Source organism: Phalacrocorax carbo, chromosome 2 (assembly GCF_963921805.1).
Source record: "Phalacrocorax carbo chromosome 2, bPhaCar2.1, whole genome shotgun sequence".
Classification (NCBI taxonomy): Eukaryota; Metazoa; Chordata; class Aves; order Suliformes; family Phalacrocoracidae; genus Phalacrocorax; species Phalacrocorax carbo.
This window is the reverse complement of record NC_087514.1, coordinates 87,864,810-87,881,847: the sequence shown is the minus strand read 5'-3', so window position 1 is coordinate 87,881,847 and position 17,038 is coordinate 87,864,810. Positions and strand designations below refer to the sequence as shown.

Below are 17,038 nucleotides of genomic sequence, written 5' to 3'. Positions count from 1 at the left end.
AATCTTCTCCATGGAAACCAGGAAGATTTACTTGAAAAGGAAAGTGATTTAACTGAACAATTTGCTAGTAACAATTTAGCTAATTTCAACACCCATCAATAATAATATTTAAGAAAATAACCTGGGTTGCTTTTTTTTGCACTAATGCTATATTCTTTCTTGCCATTCAGTGGCTCTCAGACATAAGAACAGAGAAAGAGTTTGTTTCCTCTTTCAGAAAGCTGGCAGATTTTTCTTTTCATTAGTCTCCATACTACCCCTTCCTTTTTCAGGTGGAGCAGACGGAGATCACATTTTTCATGTGGCCACTGCTAATTATCAGGCATGAGCTGTTTATACACTGTAGCTGCCTTCTTTAGGTAGACACCTATTGGCTTGTTTTAGTGAGAGGCCCATGCTAACAGTCTGTCTCACTTTTGAAGTAAGAATCAGAGTTCAAGGGAGAATATTCCAACTTCTAATAAGCATTCAGTCCTGTTTTAAAACTGCCAACACATTTGTAGAACAGAGCCAAGACTTGAAAACCAAACTATTTTACATTACCAAATGTGAAGCTTTGTTCATGTGGCAGGCATTTTAGATTATGTCTCAAGACATAAAGCATCAAGAACAAAGGTCTGTTCAAGTTTACACACATGTGATGGAGGCTACTTTCTGCAGCTAGCACCATACAGGTGTATGGGCTAGAACTGGGCCTGAACATGTGTGATCACTCAAGCCACAAAACTACAAGATGGGCATCCACTGACAGCTGGATGGATTTTGAAACACTTCTATGTTGGGACACTTGAACTATATTATTATTTCACTCCTAGAGGAATGTAGCCACTTTGAAATCTTCTACAAAATCTTCATCCCACACACTTATACTGTGCTGTGTTATTAATACGTTCAAGATTAGTGATTGGCCCTACCAGATCATACAGGCAGGAAAAGGGGCAAGAGAAAGACAGTATGGGAGAAAGACAAAGTTGATCTTCTGTCATTCCCTCATAGCATCTGCACACTACTACATTCCAACGAAAATAAAAAGTGCAACCTCTCTCACAATGTGCTTTTTCATAGCTTATTGAAGATGAAGTGGTGAAATCTTTCCAGATTCCTTCAGAAATATTTGCAGCACAAAACAAGTTTAATAAATTTCAATAATGACACAGACAGTACTCCAGGATCCAGGATTTGTTCTGTTCTCTCATATACCACTTCTGAAAAATGTGTGAGACAAAAAAAAACCAGCAAAATGTCCCAAACATTCCTTTCTCAAGTGCCTAGCGGTATTTTTTAAGTCTTACCTCAGAAGCAGCTGAAAGCAGATAAATGACATTTGAGAAATTTCTCTGTTGTACAATATCTAGGTTTAACTAAAAGCATAATATAACAAGAATGAAAGCCCAAATGATTCAAGTGGATTGAAGGCCTACTCGTCTGCATACCTATAATCCCATATAAGAAACAACAAAATTCAGCAGCTGTCACAGTATCTCTAGCTTAACACTGTTTGTCTCCAGTGGTCTTACTTCAACTGAGACTGGACGTAAAATTTTCATGCTATATGACAATTTAATTGTTTTAAAACTTCAGAAAGGCACTGTATACAACAGCAGATCATCTTCAAATTTCTGGGAAAGTGACATTATTTTTTACCTTCTTATTTATAGCGAATTTTAAAAGAAGGAGTTTTTAAAAAAAGGTTTAAAAATACAATAGCAACCAACAATATTCTGTTGTTTTGAAAGGAAGTGGACATTCTATTTGTCTCAGATTTTGTTTTATTAGTAGAAATTTTTAACCTGAAAATGTATTGTATCTGTACACCCATAGAACTCATCTTGTTCAGATTTCTTCAATGAACCTTTCAAGAATATGTCGGGAAGCATGTTCCTGCATTTTTAAAGTGTATACCCTGGAGCCAGTGTGCAACTGTGGTTTATTCACATGACGTGCGAAGACAGCACAGGCTGAAAAGCCCAGCTAAAAAGAGGCTAGATGGTGCTGACCTTTATGCTGTTAAAGATGCACTACTAGCTTAATATTTGTGCTAATGGTTCCTATATTCCTTTTAGAGGCAGTCCCAAGGCTGAGTCCAAGACCCAAACCTCCTACTTGTGCAGCTCTCCTTGCCCAAAAATGAAGCCTCAGGAACAGTAAGGGCATGCTCTGAAGTGCACAGGGATCCTTGCTATTACAGAATGCCCCCACCTAGCTTTTAATCACTTTCTTCCTTTAAAACAGCTTGAAGAAAACTGGAAAGCAGGCTATGTCTAGGGATGAACCAGATATATGTAAGGAATCTGTTACTAGGCAGTCTATTTATACCCAATCACTTTTCAGAGATGAGTATGAATAGCTATAAAATAACCTGAACGTCAACTACAATCACAATATTGACTGTGGTGTAAGTCATGGCCTTAAAAACACAGTATCCCAGAGAACAAAAAAAAACACAAAACAGTATTAAAATCAAACCATTTCCACATTTGAAAAAATGATGCCAGTGGGAAATAGGTCCAAACCCTTTAACAGAATCTCTGGCTTCGTCATGAAGGAAAATCTTCAGGAATTTTTTTCAGTGGGAATTCACATTCTCATTCACATTCGCTCTTCATATTCTCATTCACAACTCATCTTACATTTTCAAGCTGTTATAACCACTTTGTCCTGAATGTAAAAGAGAATACTCTATGCCAATGCCCAAGTTTAAATTTTCAGTACCCTCAAAGACAAGTGACCCCTAAAAACTTGAATTTACCCAACAAGATCCACATAACAGTACGAGACTATTTCTTTAAGCACACAAATGTGCACATGCACATGCAACCCTCACAATAATGACAAAAATACTGTATTTTCCAAATTGTGCTCATTCTCATGGGAAATTATGGAAGAAAGAAAAAAAAATGAAATGCTTTTTTGTCTTATCTAATGCTGGTATGCTTGAAACATATTTGAGTAAAAGTCATTTTCTTGAAATAACTTTTCCCTCATAAATCTTACAGTGTCAGAGATCTTTCTCTGAACTCCTGATGAAGAGTGATCATAACTCAATGTCCATAACTGCTTCAAAACAGAAGAATACATTTCCAACATAAAATTACAAAATGCACATAAAACAGTACTAGATTTTTTCATATTACTGTGATACTTTAAAATAGCCACGTCTTTCATTTCTGCAGTGATTATCATGAACACCATTCTCCTTTATTTACAATTGTATAACTGAAAAAAACCCCACCGTAATTAGGCAATATTTCTAATTTCCTTTCACCTATTCACCATTTGGAAAAAACCATCTTCAGTCATCCTTTCTCATTATTCTTTTATTCTCCCATCTTTCCTGGTGGAAGAACAGCTGGTTCTCAATTTACCAGCCAATAGTTAGAGCAGGTAATAAGTTTGTTGAGGTTTTTTTTCCTTCTTCAGCCTTACCCTCAACAACTTTTCAGTGTAATTATGTTCCTGTATGCCTGGTACAACTGTCCTCCTCCATGTGATTTGCATATGAAGGGAACCAAATCCAGATCCTACAAACATCCCACTGATTACATCTCAAAAGCCCAAAGATACTGAACTGCAATTTCTGGTAGCTATTATATCAAGATATTTTCTCCTTGAGTTTTTCAGCAAGTAATTGTGCAAATATTGTCACTTACACTAATTCTCCCTCTTCTCTCTGGTAGTTTTAAAAATTTTCTGTCTTTTCAAGCTTCTAAGAATGTGAGAGGATAATTTTCTCAGATCAATTTGGCATTTTATTCCTATCAGAAGGTTGGGGGTTTTTTTGTAGCAATATTATATTTTTGCATTAAACAATGCAAAACTAAAATAAAACACCATCCTGGTCTTGCTCTCAGTATTGCCAGTCACAGAGGCAGATTATGGCAAAAAAAAAGCAATGGTACATTGGAAAAATGTTGGCATAGTCAGAGACTCAGCAACATACTGAATAGGCTACTTTACCATAAACAGGGATTTGACTAATGTTTGGAAAAGTGATAAAACTTTAAAATAAATCTAAAGAGCAGTGATCATCAAATGCTTTAAAAGTGAAGATACCTTAATATGCCATTACTATTCTAATCACACTTAGAAAAACTGCATAATCCTACCTTCAACATAGTCATGTCCTCTTGTACAAGGCTGATGTCCACAAGTTACCTTTCAAGTTCCTCAATATGCCTCAAAAAAAAAAAAAAAGAAAATTAAAAAAAAATATCTTGTGTTGTTTTAGAAGGAACTTCTAGGAAGTGAATGAGCCAAACTCAGACTTTCTCTAATTTTATTTTTATAACAACTTAATATTATTAGCTGCAACAAAAGTATCTCAAAATTAATTAGAAATAATGGGCCAAATACTCATTGTGCACTACAGCACTAACAGCAGCAGGTTTCTGAATGATACAGCAAGAAAAACACTTTAGTATTTTTGGTAGCCCTATAAATATGTTTGTCTAATACAGTGTTCCATCCTGAGAGATGCTAAATACCCTCTAAAATGTATACATATCGTCAAGTCTCATTCAAGCTGATGTTCAGACAAAGTACACAAGAAAAGCACATTCCTTACTTGATTGCTGCAAAGCTTAAAAAATCGTATCAGTGTTACTTGTCAATTACTGTATTTCTTGAAGAAGTTATGCTGTACTTTCCCGGGAAATATCAAGAAAACAAGCTGCGAAGTAAGTCTTTGATAACAAGTGGCTTTGATGTCTGTGGGATTTCAGGACACCCTACGCACTGGAAACACTTGAAAACCTCGACAGGCATTGGCTCCCTCATGGCTTTGAAAGAAACAAGTCTGACTGCTGAGCTCTTTCTGCCTTTAAGTTTAAGTGCCATAGGAACTCACATGTACTGAGTTGCAGCATCCTCAGTTGAAGATTACTCCCATTCTCATGCCGCCAAGCTTTGTCACCTTGAGATTGAGCTAAAACATGCCCTTGCAAGCCAAGGTGGAGTCTGGGTCACTCTCCAGTGTGATAACCACTAGAGAGTGCAAAGACATAGCAGTCATCCACACAGCTCACTAGAGTTACTACAACTCATGCAACCCAGCATGGTGTTAACTATTGCAAGTCATTTCACAAACCACAGCTATTCCCTGGAGGCTTTTCCTTCTTCAGTTCTGCAGCTATTTTCCTTAGTCTCTGTCAGTCTAGCAGCAGATAGAAAAAAAAAAGTGAAATTGCTAGCATGTACATGTGTCTGTATGTACATGAAAACATATATTTACAAATGTTTGATGCAACAGGAAAGCCTGTGCAATCCAGAGGTACTGCTGAAGCCTCTCCTTTTTTAGTCCACTCTACTCTGACCCTGCGCTGGCACTATTATCGCTCCTTCCCAGCTGGGCTTGAGTGGCCTTGTTAGGGCAGCTATAAAGCTCCACAGCCAGAGGTTTCAATTTAGGAGGGAGTAAAGCATCTCTTTTTTATTACCTCAGGAGAACCGAGCATCCTGCCAGTGCAGTACTCCAATTTATCGCCAGGAGCAGACGAGGTGGACTGGGAATTAGACCCACTTAACAACTGGTTTACACACTACGCTGTGTCATTGCTACATGATGCCATAGGAGGTTTATGGCTTATTCAGAAGGGGAATTGTTTCTGAATCACTGCAAGATACTGAGTACAAACCAAAGCACACAGCTGTCTTGCAGTGAGGACTGGCCCCTTTTTCATCCTCTGTTATGTGTTTAAACAATAAAACAAAAATTTGCTTACTGTAACCTCTCCTGTGTTTATGAGTGGAACATTTGGCTTCGACATCAGTTTTTGTCTTCAGATAGAGATTCATTGGATTTTTACCAGTCATGAAAGCAGAGACCATATTTCAAACAGAAGATTTCTAAAATAGCATGAAATACTGTTTTCTTTATAGCTGATACAGACTGTGAGTGCAGTTGACAAAGATGAGCCTCCTCAAGGACACAAATTTTTCTTTGAGTTGGTGCCAGAATTTGCTGTTCATCCAAACTTCTCCATTATAGACAACAAAGGTAACTGCTGACAAGTACCAACCCCCACCCCACCCCCATACCACATAAAACATAATCCAACAACATTTATTTATTCTGCTTTTCCATTCTAGATAACACAGCAGGAATTATGACTAGAAGAAATGGATACAGCCGTAGTAAGATGAGCACATATCTCCTGCCAATCATAATATTTGACAATGACTACCCGATCCAGAGCAGCACTGGCACGCTGACCATTCGAGTGTGCGCCTGCGACAGCTGGGGGAACATGCAGTCCTGCAATGCTGAGGCCTTGCTCCTCCCTGCTGGCCTCAGCACAGGGGCACTGGTTGCCATTCTCCTCTGCATCATTATCCTGCTAGGCAAGTACCTGTAATGAGATGTTCAATTGACTAGGCAAAGGTCTGGTTGCTTCTAGACCCTGATATTATAGAATCATAGAATCACAGAATTATTAAGGTTGGAAAAGGCCTCTAGAATCATCAAGTCCCACCATCAACCCAACACTACTATGCTTCCTAAACCATGCCCTGAAGTGCCACATCTACACGTTTTTTGAATACCTCCAGGGACAGTGACTCCACCACCTCTTTGGGCAGCCTGTTCCAAATATTCTTCAACCCCTTATTCACATGACTCTGCAAAACAATATTTCATATCTGATGTGGTCTGTCTTTTTTTTTTTTTTTACCAACTCTTTTCTAAGATGAAAAAGGAGCTGCAAGAGTGGGAGAGGGAGCTACTATGGGCTGTTTGTCATTACTATTCAGAAGAATGTGTGAAAAGAATGAGACTATCAATGCTATTTAGATGAAATAAATTTTTAAATCTAGGGTCAGTTTTAGATACTGTGCTCATTTGACTAATGTTTTATGTTATAAACAGAGCTTCATTTAGATCCAGGACTTTAAAATCATTCTCCTGAAGCCGAGTGATAAGTTTCTTACTGATAAAAAAAATTACCAATTATACTAGCTTTTTTTTTTAACTCAGGAAATATTTAGCTAAAAAGCACAGAGGAGAAACGTTCAATTGCTTGCAAGTGGTACAGAGAGCAGCTGATTATTAAATAAAGTGTGAGCACAGAAGTTAGATGGGTGGTTGGAGAGCAGAAGCATTAGGAAGATGAGGTGATACATGAAGAAACTAGAATAAATGCTAGCTCATAACCTGGTGTTTAGAATAAAAAAACTGCAACTTGTCTGTTTTGCTTACCAGAGAAGTGCCTCCTTAAAAGTGCCATAATCTCTGTGTTCCAGTCAAACTCTGAGGAAAACCTCTTTGCCTTTCCACCTGTCCTAGCAAACACAGCTTGCCAAGGAGGCAGTGACAAGCTTACAGGTGTCAGTTTATATAATTCTAAGGAGATCGCTTTTTTTTTCAGTTTTTAAACCAGATTCAAACTACCTTCAGTAAACACTCAGAAGACCACAGAGGTTGTTATGAGAGGGGCAATATGTAGGAACTATATCTGTACTGTTTGGCATAGGGAAGGGAGGGTACTTGAGCTCTGACAATCTGATTGTCCATACTGCTTAGGTTCAAACATCACCACTGGCCTGGTTTCAGCATTAGCTCAGGACATTGCTCAGCCATAGTTTGAACAACAGAACTTGCAGGGCACCACTTCCAGCAGACAATTATGGTTCAAACTCTCCCAGATCTGGCTCTCCACCTTGCATAATTCACCATGACAACAGGCTCTGCATCTTCAAAGCCACCCTTCATGCCCTAACACAGATCATGAAATGTGTACCATGAAACACATACCCTTACTCACTCACTATGAAAACATCACTCTGATCAGCTGCAGTGCTTTTAGTACAGAAACACTGAACTAAAAACAAAAATCAAAGTGTGCCTTAGGACCATAGTAATAGCACATGAGATCAGAACAAGCTCAGGGACCAGCGCAGTGCAAAATAAGTGTGACCACTTAGTGCCTCTTGGCGGCAGGGTCAGAGAACCTGCTCTACTTAGCACTACAGACATAGCTGAGGCCAGACTAGCATAAGGCTGAAGAGCACGTAAACAGAATTGTTAGTCTACAGCTGGTGTTGTTCTCAGCGCCTTATTTAATTGTTCAACAAGAGGTAGTGTGTTAGGATAGTAGACCAGTGTCATCATGCCCAAAATAGGAGAGACATAGTAAGTACCCAGGTGTGAGGGACACCTCTTCATAATAACCTTTTAGCGATCTGCCCTACTCTTGTATGTTAAGTTCTCAAACTTACTCAAGTGGGCTATTACTTGACTAGCATTCTGAAAACTTGAAAAGAATTGCTGCTGTACAGACACAAACCCACAAACAAAACAGAACAGAACATCCTTGACATTCATAACATTGTACCATGGCATGTGGATGATATCGGTTCCCGTCTCCCTACCTGAAGCATGTCCAACCTTCCCTTTTATTCACCAGTACTCAAGTAATTCAGAGTAAAACTTTGCTCCTAAGACTCAACAGAAGTGCTCAGCACTGATGTAATGGGTGGTTTGACAACCACTGTTATGCCTCATTGACAGATGATCTTTCTGGCCTCTCCTATTTACTCCAGGTACTGGCGCTAGAGCTGGATTTTTACATGCATTTAAGAATTTAATTCCTACTGAAATTAATACCATTTAGCCAACAGAATGTATTTACAAATCTTAACTTCAGTTTTTCATCTCCCTCTGTAGAGGTTCATTTTTGTGTCAATCCTTACCTCTCCAAAAGGAAAAGTTATTCAACGAACATTTCTTAAACTAGGGGTATCACGTTTTTTTAAAAAAACATTTAGTAGCAAAGATTAGATTTCAATTCTTGCAGTCATTGAAGGCAAAAATAGTTTTGTCAATAATATTGATAGTTGAAGGTCTTCAGGTTCTTAAAATCCCATCCCAGCCTTTAAACTTTTCCAGTTCAACAGAAAATGCAAAATATTTGCTCATTTATTTAATTGCTAACTGCCCATTTCTTTATTCACCTTTTGTTTCCTTTCAGTATTAGTTGTCTTGTTTACGGCTCTCAAGAGACAGAGGAAGAAAGAGCCCTTGATAATCTCAAAGGATGACGTTCGGGACAATATTGTGACCTACAATGATGAAGGAGGTGGGGAAGAAGACACACAGGCTTTTGACATTGGCACACTGAGAAATCCAGAAGCGAGGGAGGAAAGTAAGATGAGAAGAGATGTTATCCCAGAAACTATATTTCAGATAAGACGGACTGCACCTCTTTGGGAAAACATTGATGTTCAAGATTTCATTCATAGAAGGTTAAAGGAAAATGATTTAGACCCAGCTGCCCCTCCTTATGATTCACTAGCAACATATGCCTATGAAGGAAATGATTCCATAGCAAATTCCCTCAGCTCCCTGGAATCGCTTACCACGGAAGGCAACCAAGACTATGATTACCTCAGTGACTGGGGACCTCGGTTTAAAAAACTAGCAGATATGTATGGTGGAGAGGACAGTGATCGAGACTGAGAAAGTAGTCTGTGACCTGGTCAGTGTTAGTGGAATTCATGTCTATGTTACTAGATAAAGTGGCCTACTCTCTCTTACTTGGGAATAAAAAATTTACAAAAAATAGGTGTTGTCTTAGTAAGGGTTTGCTTAATCAATAAGTCAACGTGAATGAATATGAGCGATTTAGATTTTTAAAAATCTATAATTCACCCTCTCTGCCTAGAAACCTCTGATGAAAGGTTTTCATTGACAATGAAAAGACAATAAAAGGCTTTTTGTGCCTTTAATAATGAGATGGAAACAATTTTTTTAATTGCTTTGCATTACCTTTCCTACTAGCTGGGACAGTGTGCACCTGCATTGTAACATACTCTCAAAAATATACTTTAAAGAAGATTAATATTACTGCCATAATTATTGAGTTAAAGAATGTCTGTGTGTTGATTCATCATGATATTTTTATAAATGTATATTTATATTTTTGTATTTTTATTAAATAAATTAGTATTTATAAAAACACTACTTAATCACGTACTTTGTTAAGCATAAGGAACTGTCCAATCTTTCTGAACAAAGGAAACTGCGTATTGTGCAATACTTAATTTTTGAATGCATCTTCTTATATTGGATTAGTAGTTGAAATGTACTGTGCAAGAACAATATGGAGAGAGTGCTCTGTAATGGGAATGCAGTGTAGAAAAAAGAAAAAATATTTTGAAAAAGTTATTATGAATAAATGCAGTCTGACTTGCAATGTGTATTACTATATGGCATAATAATATAGTTTGATTGTGAAACTCGCCCCCACATACCTTCTTATCTGAACAGGTGACCAGTGAGAAGATTTAACAGATATGTGCCTGGGGATTTAAGGAACCATGAAGGATTATCCTGGTAGACATGAAAACAATTTTATAATATGCCTTTTAAAAAATTGGAATAATTAAGCAGATGTCAATAATGAAAGGAAGGCATTCATATTCTAATCTTATTTTGGGGTTTTGAGACAATAACGCAAACCAGGCATGTTACTAATAGCTTCTTTTAAAATTGAAGTGAGCCAACCATTATAAAAAAGGCCAACTAATATTTTATTAAAGATGTTACTTTTATCTTCCTTCAAAATACATACATTTGCATATTTTCTAAAGTGTTAATGACAATCTTCAAGTAAATATTTGTGTTTAAAATCTATTTGCTGGATCAACTTCTATGCAATGCACTTTTTTTTTTTTTTCACAACACAGGATAGGAGGAATTTACGTGGATCATGCACAATCTAACTGAGGGTTGCTAGGTTTATCCACGTGTTTAAAAAAAGAAAAATAAAAAATCTCAAATACGTGAAAAAGAATCAAAGACGTCAGCAATGAAGGGTGTACACTATCCATAGCATTTCCATTTTTAATATCGACTTTAGGGAAAACCAAGTGCCTATAGACATCCAAAACAATCATGTTTTTAGGTTTTCTCTAGATTACTTAGTTATATTTTTGATCTTTTCAGAAAGAAACTTAAGATACACATTGACAATATAATGTGGACTACTGAGGCACTAATCTCCTACCAGAAAGGTAACAGAGGCAACAGACAAGGTCTCTTCACCCAGACATACGAACACACTCCTGCCTAATATTTTTCTCTCCACTATGTTGACTTTCAGATTATTTCTTAAAAATATCTGTTTATTATTATTTATTTTATCCCTCTACCATATTCTTCTGCCAGTCGAGAGGATGCATCTCAAGATTTCTGACACTGAACAACTGTTTTGGGGGTTTTTTTGGGGGGACGGCTTGGGCCTTGTCAGTGGGCTGGGGGGTCCAAACAAACACCTGAATGGCTCACTGTGAGTTGCATGCCAGGTCTGCAACACTATGTTGCAAGCAAAAAACTTTAGTGACACAAAAAATGTCAAAATAACCTGCATCCATGTGGCAGAGGTGTACGTGGACGCAATGTAGTAACCTGATTTCTGTGTATGGTTTGATGGCATAAGAATGCATATTTCTTTTTTGTGTCTTTTGGAGGTGAAAGCAAAAGACGTGGAATGTATGTTCTCAACAGTGTTGCTGGCAAAGTGAAAGTACACAGGAATGCATTAGTCTTTCAATGAAATTTTCATAACTTTAAGACACTGCCTTAAGGTGGGATAGGAGGAAAACAAATAAAACAACTATATCCCTGACGAGAAAATATTGGAGGGAAAAATAAAAGGAAAAAAGGAAAACAGAACAAGAATATAGGAAAAACTGCCTTGACTTGTAGAAATTGTACACCCAAACTTCATCTTCAGTGACAAACACTGTCAATTGGACTAAGAGGAGAGATTTTAGCCATCTTGTGAGTTGTCATCAGAAATCTGAATATCACATAGTGATGTTGAATGGCAGGAGAGAGGAAAATGAAAATATATCTGTCCCCAGGCAAGGACAGATACAGACAAGGTAAATGTCAGTGCAGTTGAGTTAGTTTTTAAGTTGTTAAGGGTTGGTGCAGGACACATAAAAGGGTGCCAGTTTGATTTCAGAGAGGCTACTGGTGAAAGGAGGATGAAGGAAACAGGGTGTGAGGAATTCTTCTTCCTTGAAGACATACAAATTTAATTTAGAAACCCCATTTTCCACATAGAAATAATCTTATTTATGTACTGCTATTTACCTTTTTTTATTTTTTCCTCAGAAAGAAGTGACAGGAAGGAGAAAGAAGTGACAGGAAGGAGAAAGAAGTGACAGGAAGGAGAAAGAAGTATTCTAGAATTCACTTCACAGAACATTCTGGTAGAGACATGTCCTCAGTATCATTATATCATGGTACCACTGTGGTACTTTGGGAAAAGCAGAAACTCCAGAAGATCATCAAAAATCGCATCCGCCTTGTCTTAGACTAGGTTTCCTCATCTCATGAGGCTCTGCCCCTAAAGTAAAGAGAGGGAGTTTTAGCCTTTTTTTTCAGCAAAAGAATGAGACTTTCTCGTGCTTTCCCATTATTTCAGTAGTCAGCTCAAGAATACTGTACCACTTAAACCAATATACATTTAAAAGATGACCTACGTGGATTTACAGCTCAGAAATTCACATAGTTGATACAGCAAAACAAGTGATTTCTCAGAATTGCTAAAACTTTCAAGCATTCTTAAAATGATTAAATCTGGCTGGCAAGTTTGTCACCTGGCATGCCTAATTGGTAGTTATGTGGGCTTGTTCATTTAAATGGGCTGCAGAAACTATTTTTTCCTATTACAATTGTTTTTTATAAAATGGATCTTCTTTTCCTTTTACATCCGAAACAACACAGTAATTAGCACATTACAGATGAGGAATTTGCGTTCACAGTGGAAAATACTGTGATATGTCCATTTTGCTTTGTAGCATTTTTATCTGTTTACATCCATTGAGATTTTGGGGGGGCCTTTTTGATTACATTTTATACCATAGAACCAATGAGTGACAACCATATGTGATAGAATGAGCTGCTGCTTTTGGTGTCATAAGCCAGACTGATTCCCAGAGTATTTCCCATGGAGGAGTCCCTTTGCACAGCATTAGCCATGTCCCTCAAGGGTACCAATGACACCTTTGTCTATGACAGAAGCATGAACCTTTGCTGCAATGGGTATTCAGCAGAGCAGTTGCACTGCCTGTGAGTTTGCCCACCTGAAATGCTAGAGGATTATGCCTGCAAAACCCATGCTGTATCACCTTCCAGTGCTGAGGATGTTGTGAGATGAACAGGGGCAGGTTCTGGCCTGTGACTTACTGAGGCTGCTGGGTGGCCAGCTGCTCTGGATGCCCCAGTGGGTACTGCAGCTAATTATATCTCAGGTTTTCTGTACCTCTGAACAGGCAGAGGGCCAGATATAAGAACCAACAGGAACTTGCATAGCCTTGGCAGATACAGAAATCTACCTTGTTGGGTTACAAAAGAAAGAAAAAGCTGAGAAAAAGGAGTAAAAATGAACATGAAAAACTTCTAAGTAAATGTTCCAAGAAAAAAAAAAGTAAATCCATTCCATCTTGACAGCAGAAAAAAAAAAAAGGAACATATGATGAAGGTCTTGTTTTGTAATCTTTAGATATTTTCGATTTCTTTTTACTTTAGCTGAATTTTGTAACATCCTCATAGAGTTACAAGTTTATCCTGATGAACAGCCTTATGAGTAAAAAATAATGCTGAAGACAATTTCCTGCAGAAGGTTACATCTTTCAGGGAAATGCCAAAACAGACTCCTCATTATGCCAGGTAGAGCAACCTAACTACAACCACCACCGTACATGAACATTGCTAAAAATTTTTAGTCGCTTCATAAAATTTAGCCATATCATGAAATGGCTGTTTTCAGAATAGAATAGTCACACACACACACACAAAAAAACATATTTAAAACTTTCCCTTAGTAATTTTCTTACACATTGATGACCATACGCATTAAAACCTTCTGCTCTACCAAAGGCATTTTAAAATCACCAAAAAAAAAAAAAAAGAAAAAAAAACCAGAATGGGGAATTCAAACATTTTTGCCTCTGCTATGGGAAAATGAATGGGGGAGAGAAGAATTCTAGACATATTTTTCAAGAACATAATGTGGATATTTCTTTGTATGAGCATAATTATCTCTCTGTATGTATGGGTGAGTGTATATATATGCATATATCTAAAAAAACCCCACCTTTTTACCCACAAGGTTAACCAACAGAAACCCTTAGGTACCACTTCTGCTCAAACAGAGGTGCCCACTTAAAGGGAAAAAAAGCATTGCAGAGCACAAGACACATTCAACTATGTGCAAACCAAAGGACATAAACCAATCTGATTTTACAGACTGTTTTATGTTGTTCTAGCATCCTGTTGTTACAGGGTAGATTTTATACTTCAGTTCAGTTTCAGTTCATGAATCATAATTCAAACTAGGAGGGGTCTGACCTGATCTGTACTTAAAAAAAAATCACCTCCAAATTTCGGTTTTTGCATCTTTGTTAAAATCTCACAGAAAGGGAAATGCAAAAAAGGGGGCTGTGAATATCACTGTTCCTGCATTCCAAAGAAATCATGTGGATGTTATTTCTGCAAGAGAAGTGAGTGCCTCTGTGTGGAATCAGCCCACTGGCTGTCACAGGGCACCGCACAACAGAGGAAATCCAGTATTGTTTACTTCTTCCCTTTTGCTCCCTGCCCCCCACCATCCCCATTCAAAGCAAAGCACTCTGCAACACTCTTCACCCACTGCAGCAAAATTCATTAGAATAATTTTTAGCAAATTTTAGATCACCCATTAAAGCCGAAGAAGTGACAGTGTCTTGTCACAACTTCAATGTCTTTTTTTTTTCTTGCTGGTGTGTACTATTTTATCAGGAAATACATTTTCATAGCAGTTCTGTAACTTAAAATATGAGCATATTCCTGATTTTGCTCATTTTACCATGGAATTTGACACAGCTCCTGTCATAACACATATTAATATACCTTCATCAAGCTTGGAATGAACTCCATAATTTTAAAAAGCATTTGCTTTTAGAGTCAGTGTGCCAAGCATTTCTCCCATCACTTCTCACAGGGGAATGACAGGCTGTACAAAGTAAGCCTGCACAGACACAGATTTTGATTTTGGGTATGAGTAAAATGATAATAACATGATTCACTGCTTATAGCTCTGTCCTTCAATTTACCTTTTGAGTTACTGGTAGACATTTAGACCACATTAGAAACAGTTTATGATCTGTTAGGGTAGTGCAAGAATATCTTTGGAGCAGCACCAAAACCATACTTTTAAAATACAGTCCAGGATCCTTACAGTCTTCCTTTCCCTCCAGCAGGAGGAGGCAGAATGACCCTCCCAGATGCTGGACCACATATCTGGCACTTACTACTGGAAGAAGAGGTAAAAGCTAGAGTTTCACAAGTAAAAATGGTGAGAAGGAAATTAGGGCTGGGATTTTTGTTACTTGAGAATTGCTCTTGCAGCTGTCAGGAAGCAGGCTGCTAGTTGCTAGGAGCAACGATAATAATACTTACTTCTTATATAATGCTTTTCATCCCTAGTTTTTAAAGCTTTTTACAAAGAAGGTCAGTATCATTATCACCATTTTACAGGTAAGAAAAGCACTTATTTGTGCACCTGTTTCCCCAAGGACACCCAGCAGGATAGTAGTACAGACAGGAGCAGAAACCTGGTCTTCTCTTCACAGGCCACACTGCCTTGAGGACAGCTAACCATTTAGAGGGCATTAATTTATGTACCTTCACTGCTTAAACTGACCAGAAAATTTGCTTTTAATTAGCCTTTACTGCCCCACAAATTTCAGACATCTTAAAGGAAGATACTCTTCCATGGAACACCATGAGTCAAAGATCCTTTCCAAATAAAGGTTGTGCTTTGGAAAAGTACGTATTTCTGAGACAGGTCCAAGGTATTTACAAGAGGAGAGCCTGAGGTGGTTTCCTGAGCTTGCTTCCAGTAGGAAAGAGAATGAAAGAGGTTTTTGATTCTAGGTACAAAGTGAAAAGGAGAGACAAAGAAATGTGGAGTAAGCCCTAAAAACTGCAGGAATATGCCCAGATTTGAGGAAGAAGTATCTTTAGCCTAGAAGGTAATCTTTCGTTTAAAACAGATGACAGTGGGACAGAAGGGATGGACAGTGGAAAAATATCAGGTTGTAGTACCCAACACCAGCTGGCCTCCACTCCTTCAGAATTAATTATTTTTTATTTCTAAGGACTCCTTCCATGCCTTTCCATTTAATTTCTCGATGAGACATTATCTTTTGATTGCTGAAATAAATTGGCTTTTCCCTAGCAGTTCCAAATTGGTAATTTAATGACAAATCTTTAGGAACAAGCCTGACCAGCACTCAGCAGAGATGCAGAGAGAAAACAAGACACAAAGAGGCTCTTCAACCCCATCCCCTGGGTAAGTGAAGGGCTTTGTTTCAACTAATGCTCAAATTAGGATACAGAATGGACACCAGACATCACGGCACCATCCAACAGGATCCAGAGTGAGAGCCAGAGGGAGTAAACAGCTTCCCCACCTGCTAACACATATGCTGCCATCTGCAACTTATTGACCAAGGGGAAAGTTTGATCTTTCCCAAAGCAATGGCAGTGTGCTTTCCTCTGTGCCATGGCTGAGTGCCTTCAGCCATCCTGTGCAATAGTGCCAGAATATTTGTTGTCTCTAATGTTCGGCCAACCCTGCACTGTTTTACAGCCAGCTTTTGCACAGCAATACCAGAAAAGGCCAGATTTCACCCACTGCATTTTTATTCCAAAATCAGTGACATGCTGCTGGACTTCACAACACCAAACTCATTGCAAAGGGCTATGAGAAATCACACACTGATTTTTTAGAGGAAACAACACACTCATGTTAATGGCCTTTCTCCTGATTTTATGAAAAGCCTTTAAAAATTAATTTCAAATTAGTTTTCATTACATCATTGCTACAAACACATGCCTCTCTGTACAAGTGATGTAATCTGACGTAATTTACATGTGTATCTGAGCGATATAAAGGAAATATCTTTCAATGCTTTATACCATAGTTGCACGTAAACTAAAATCTTGATCCTAACAATCCTATAAAGCAGGTTTAAATAAATTTTAAAG

At 37.9% G+C, this 17,038-nt stretch overlaps 1 protein-coding gene across 1 annotated transcript in view; it reads left to right on the top strand.

Moving 5' to 3' along the window:
• The window catches only part of CDH9 (cadherin 9), a 100,850-nt gene extending 90,515 nt beyond the window's left edge, over window positions 1–10,335 (top strand). The window contains exons 11-13 of the mRNA XM_064443428.1: window positions 5,878–5,995; window positions 6,088–6,339; window positions 8,964–10,335. Coding sequence (XP_064299498.1) covers window positions 5,878–5,995; window positions 6,088–6,339; window positions 8,964–9,451 — 858 coding nt within the window. The 3' untranslated portion in view covers window positions 9,452–10,335. The remainder of the gene's footprint in view (window positions 1–5,877; window positions 5,996–6,087; window positions 6,340–8,963) is intronic.
• The last annotated feature ends 6,703 nt before the right edge of the window (window positions 10,336–17,038 follow it).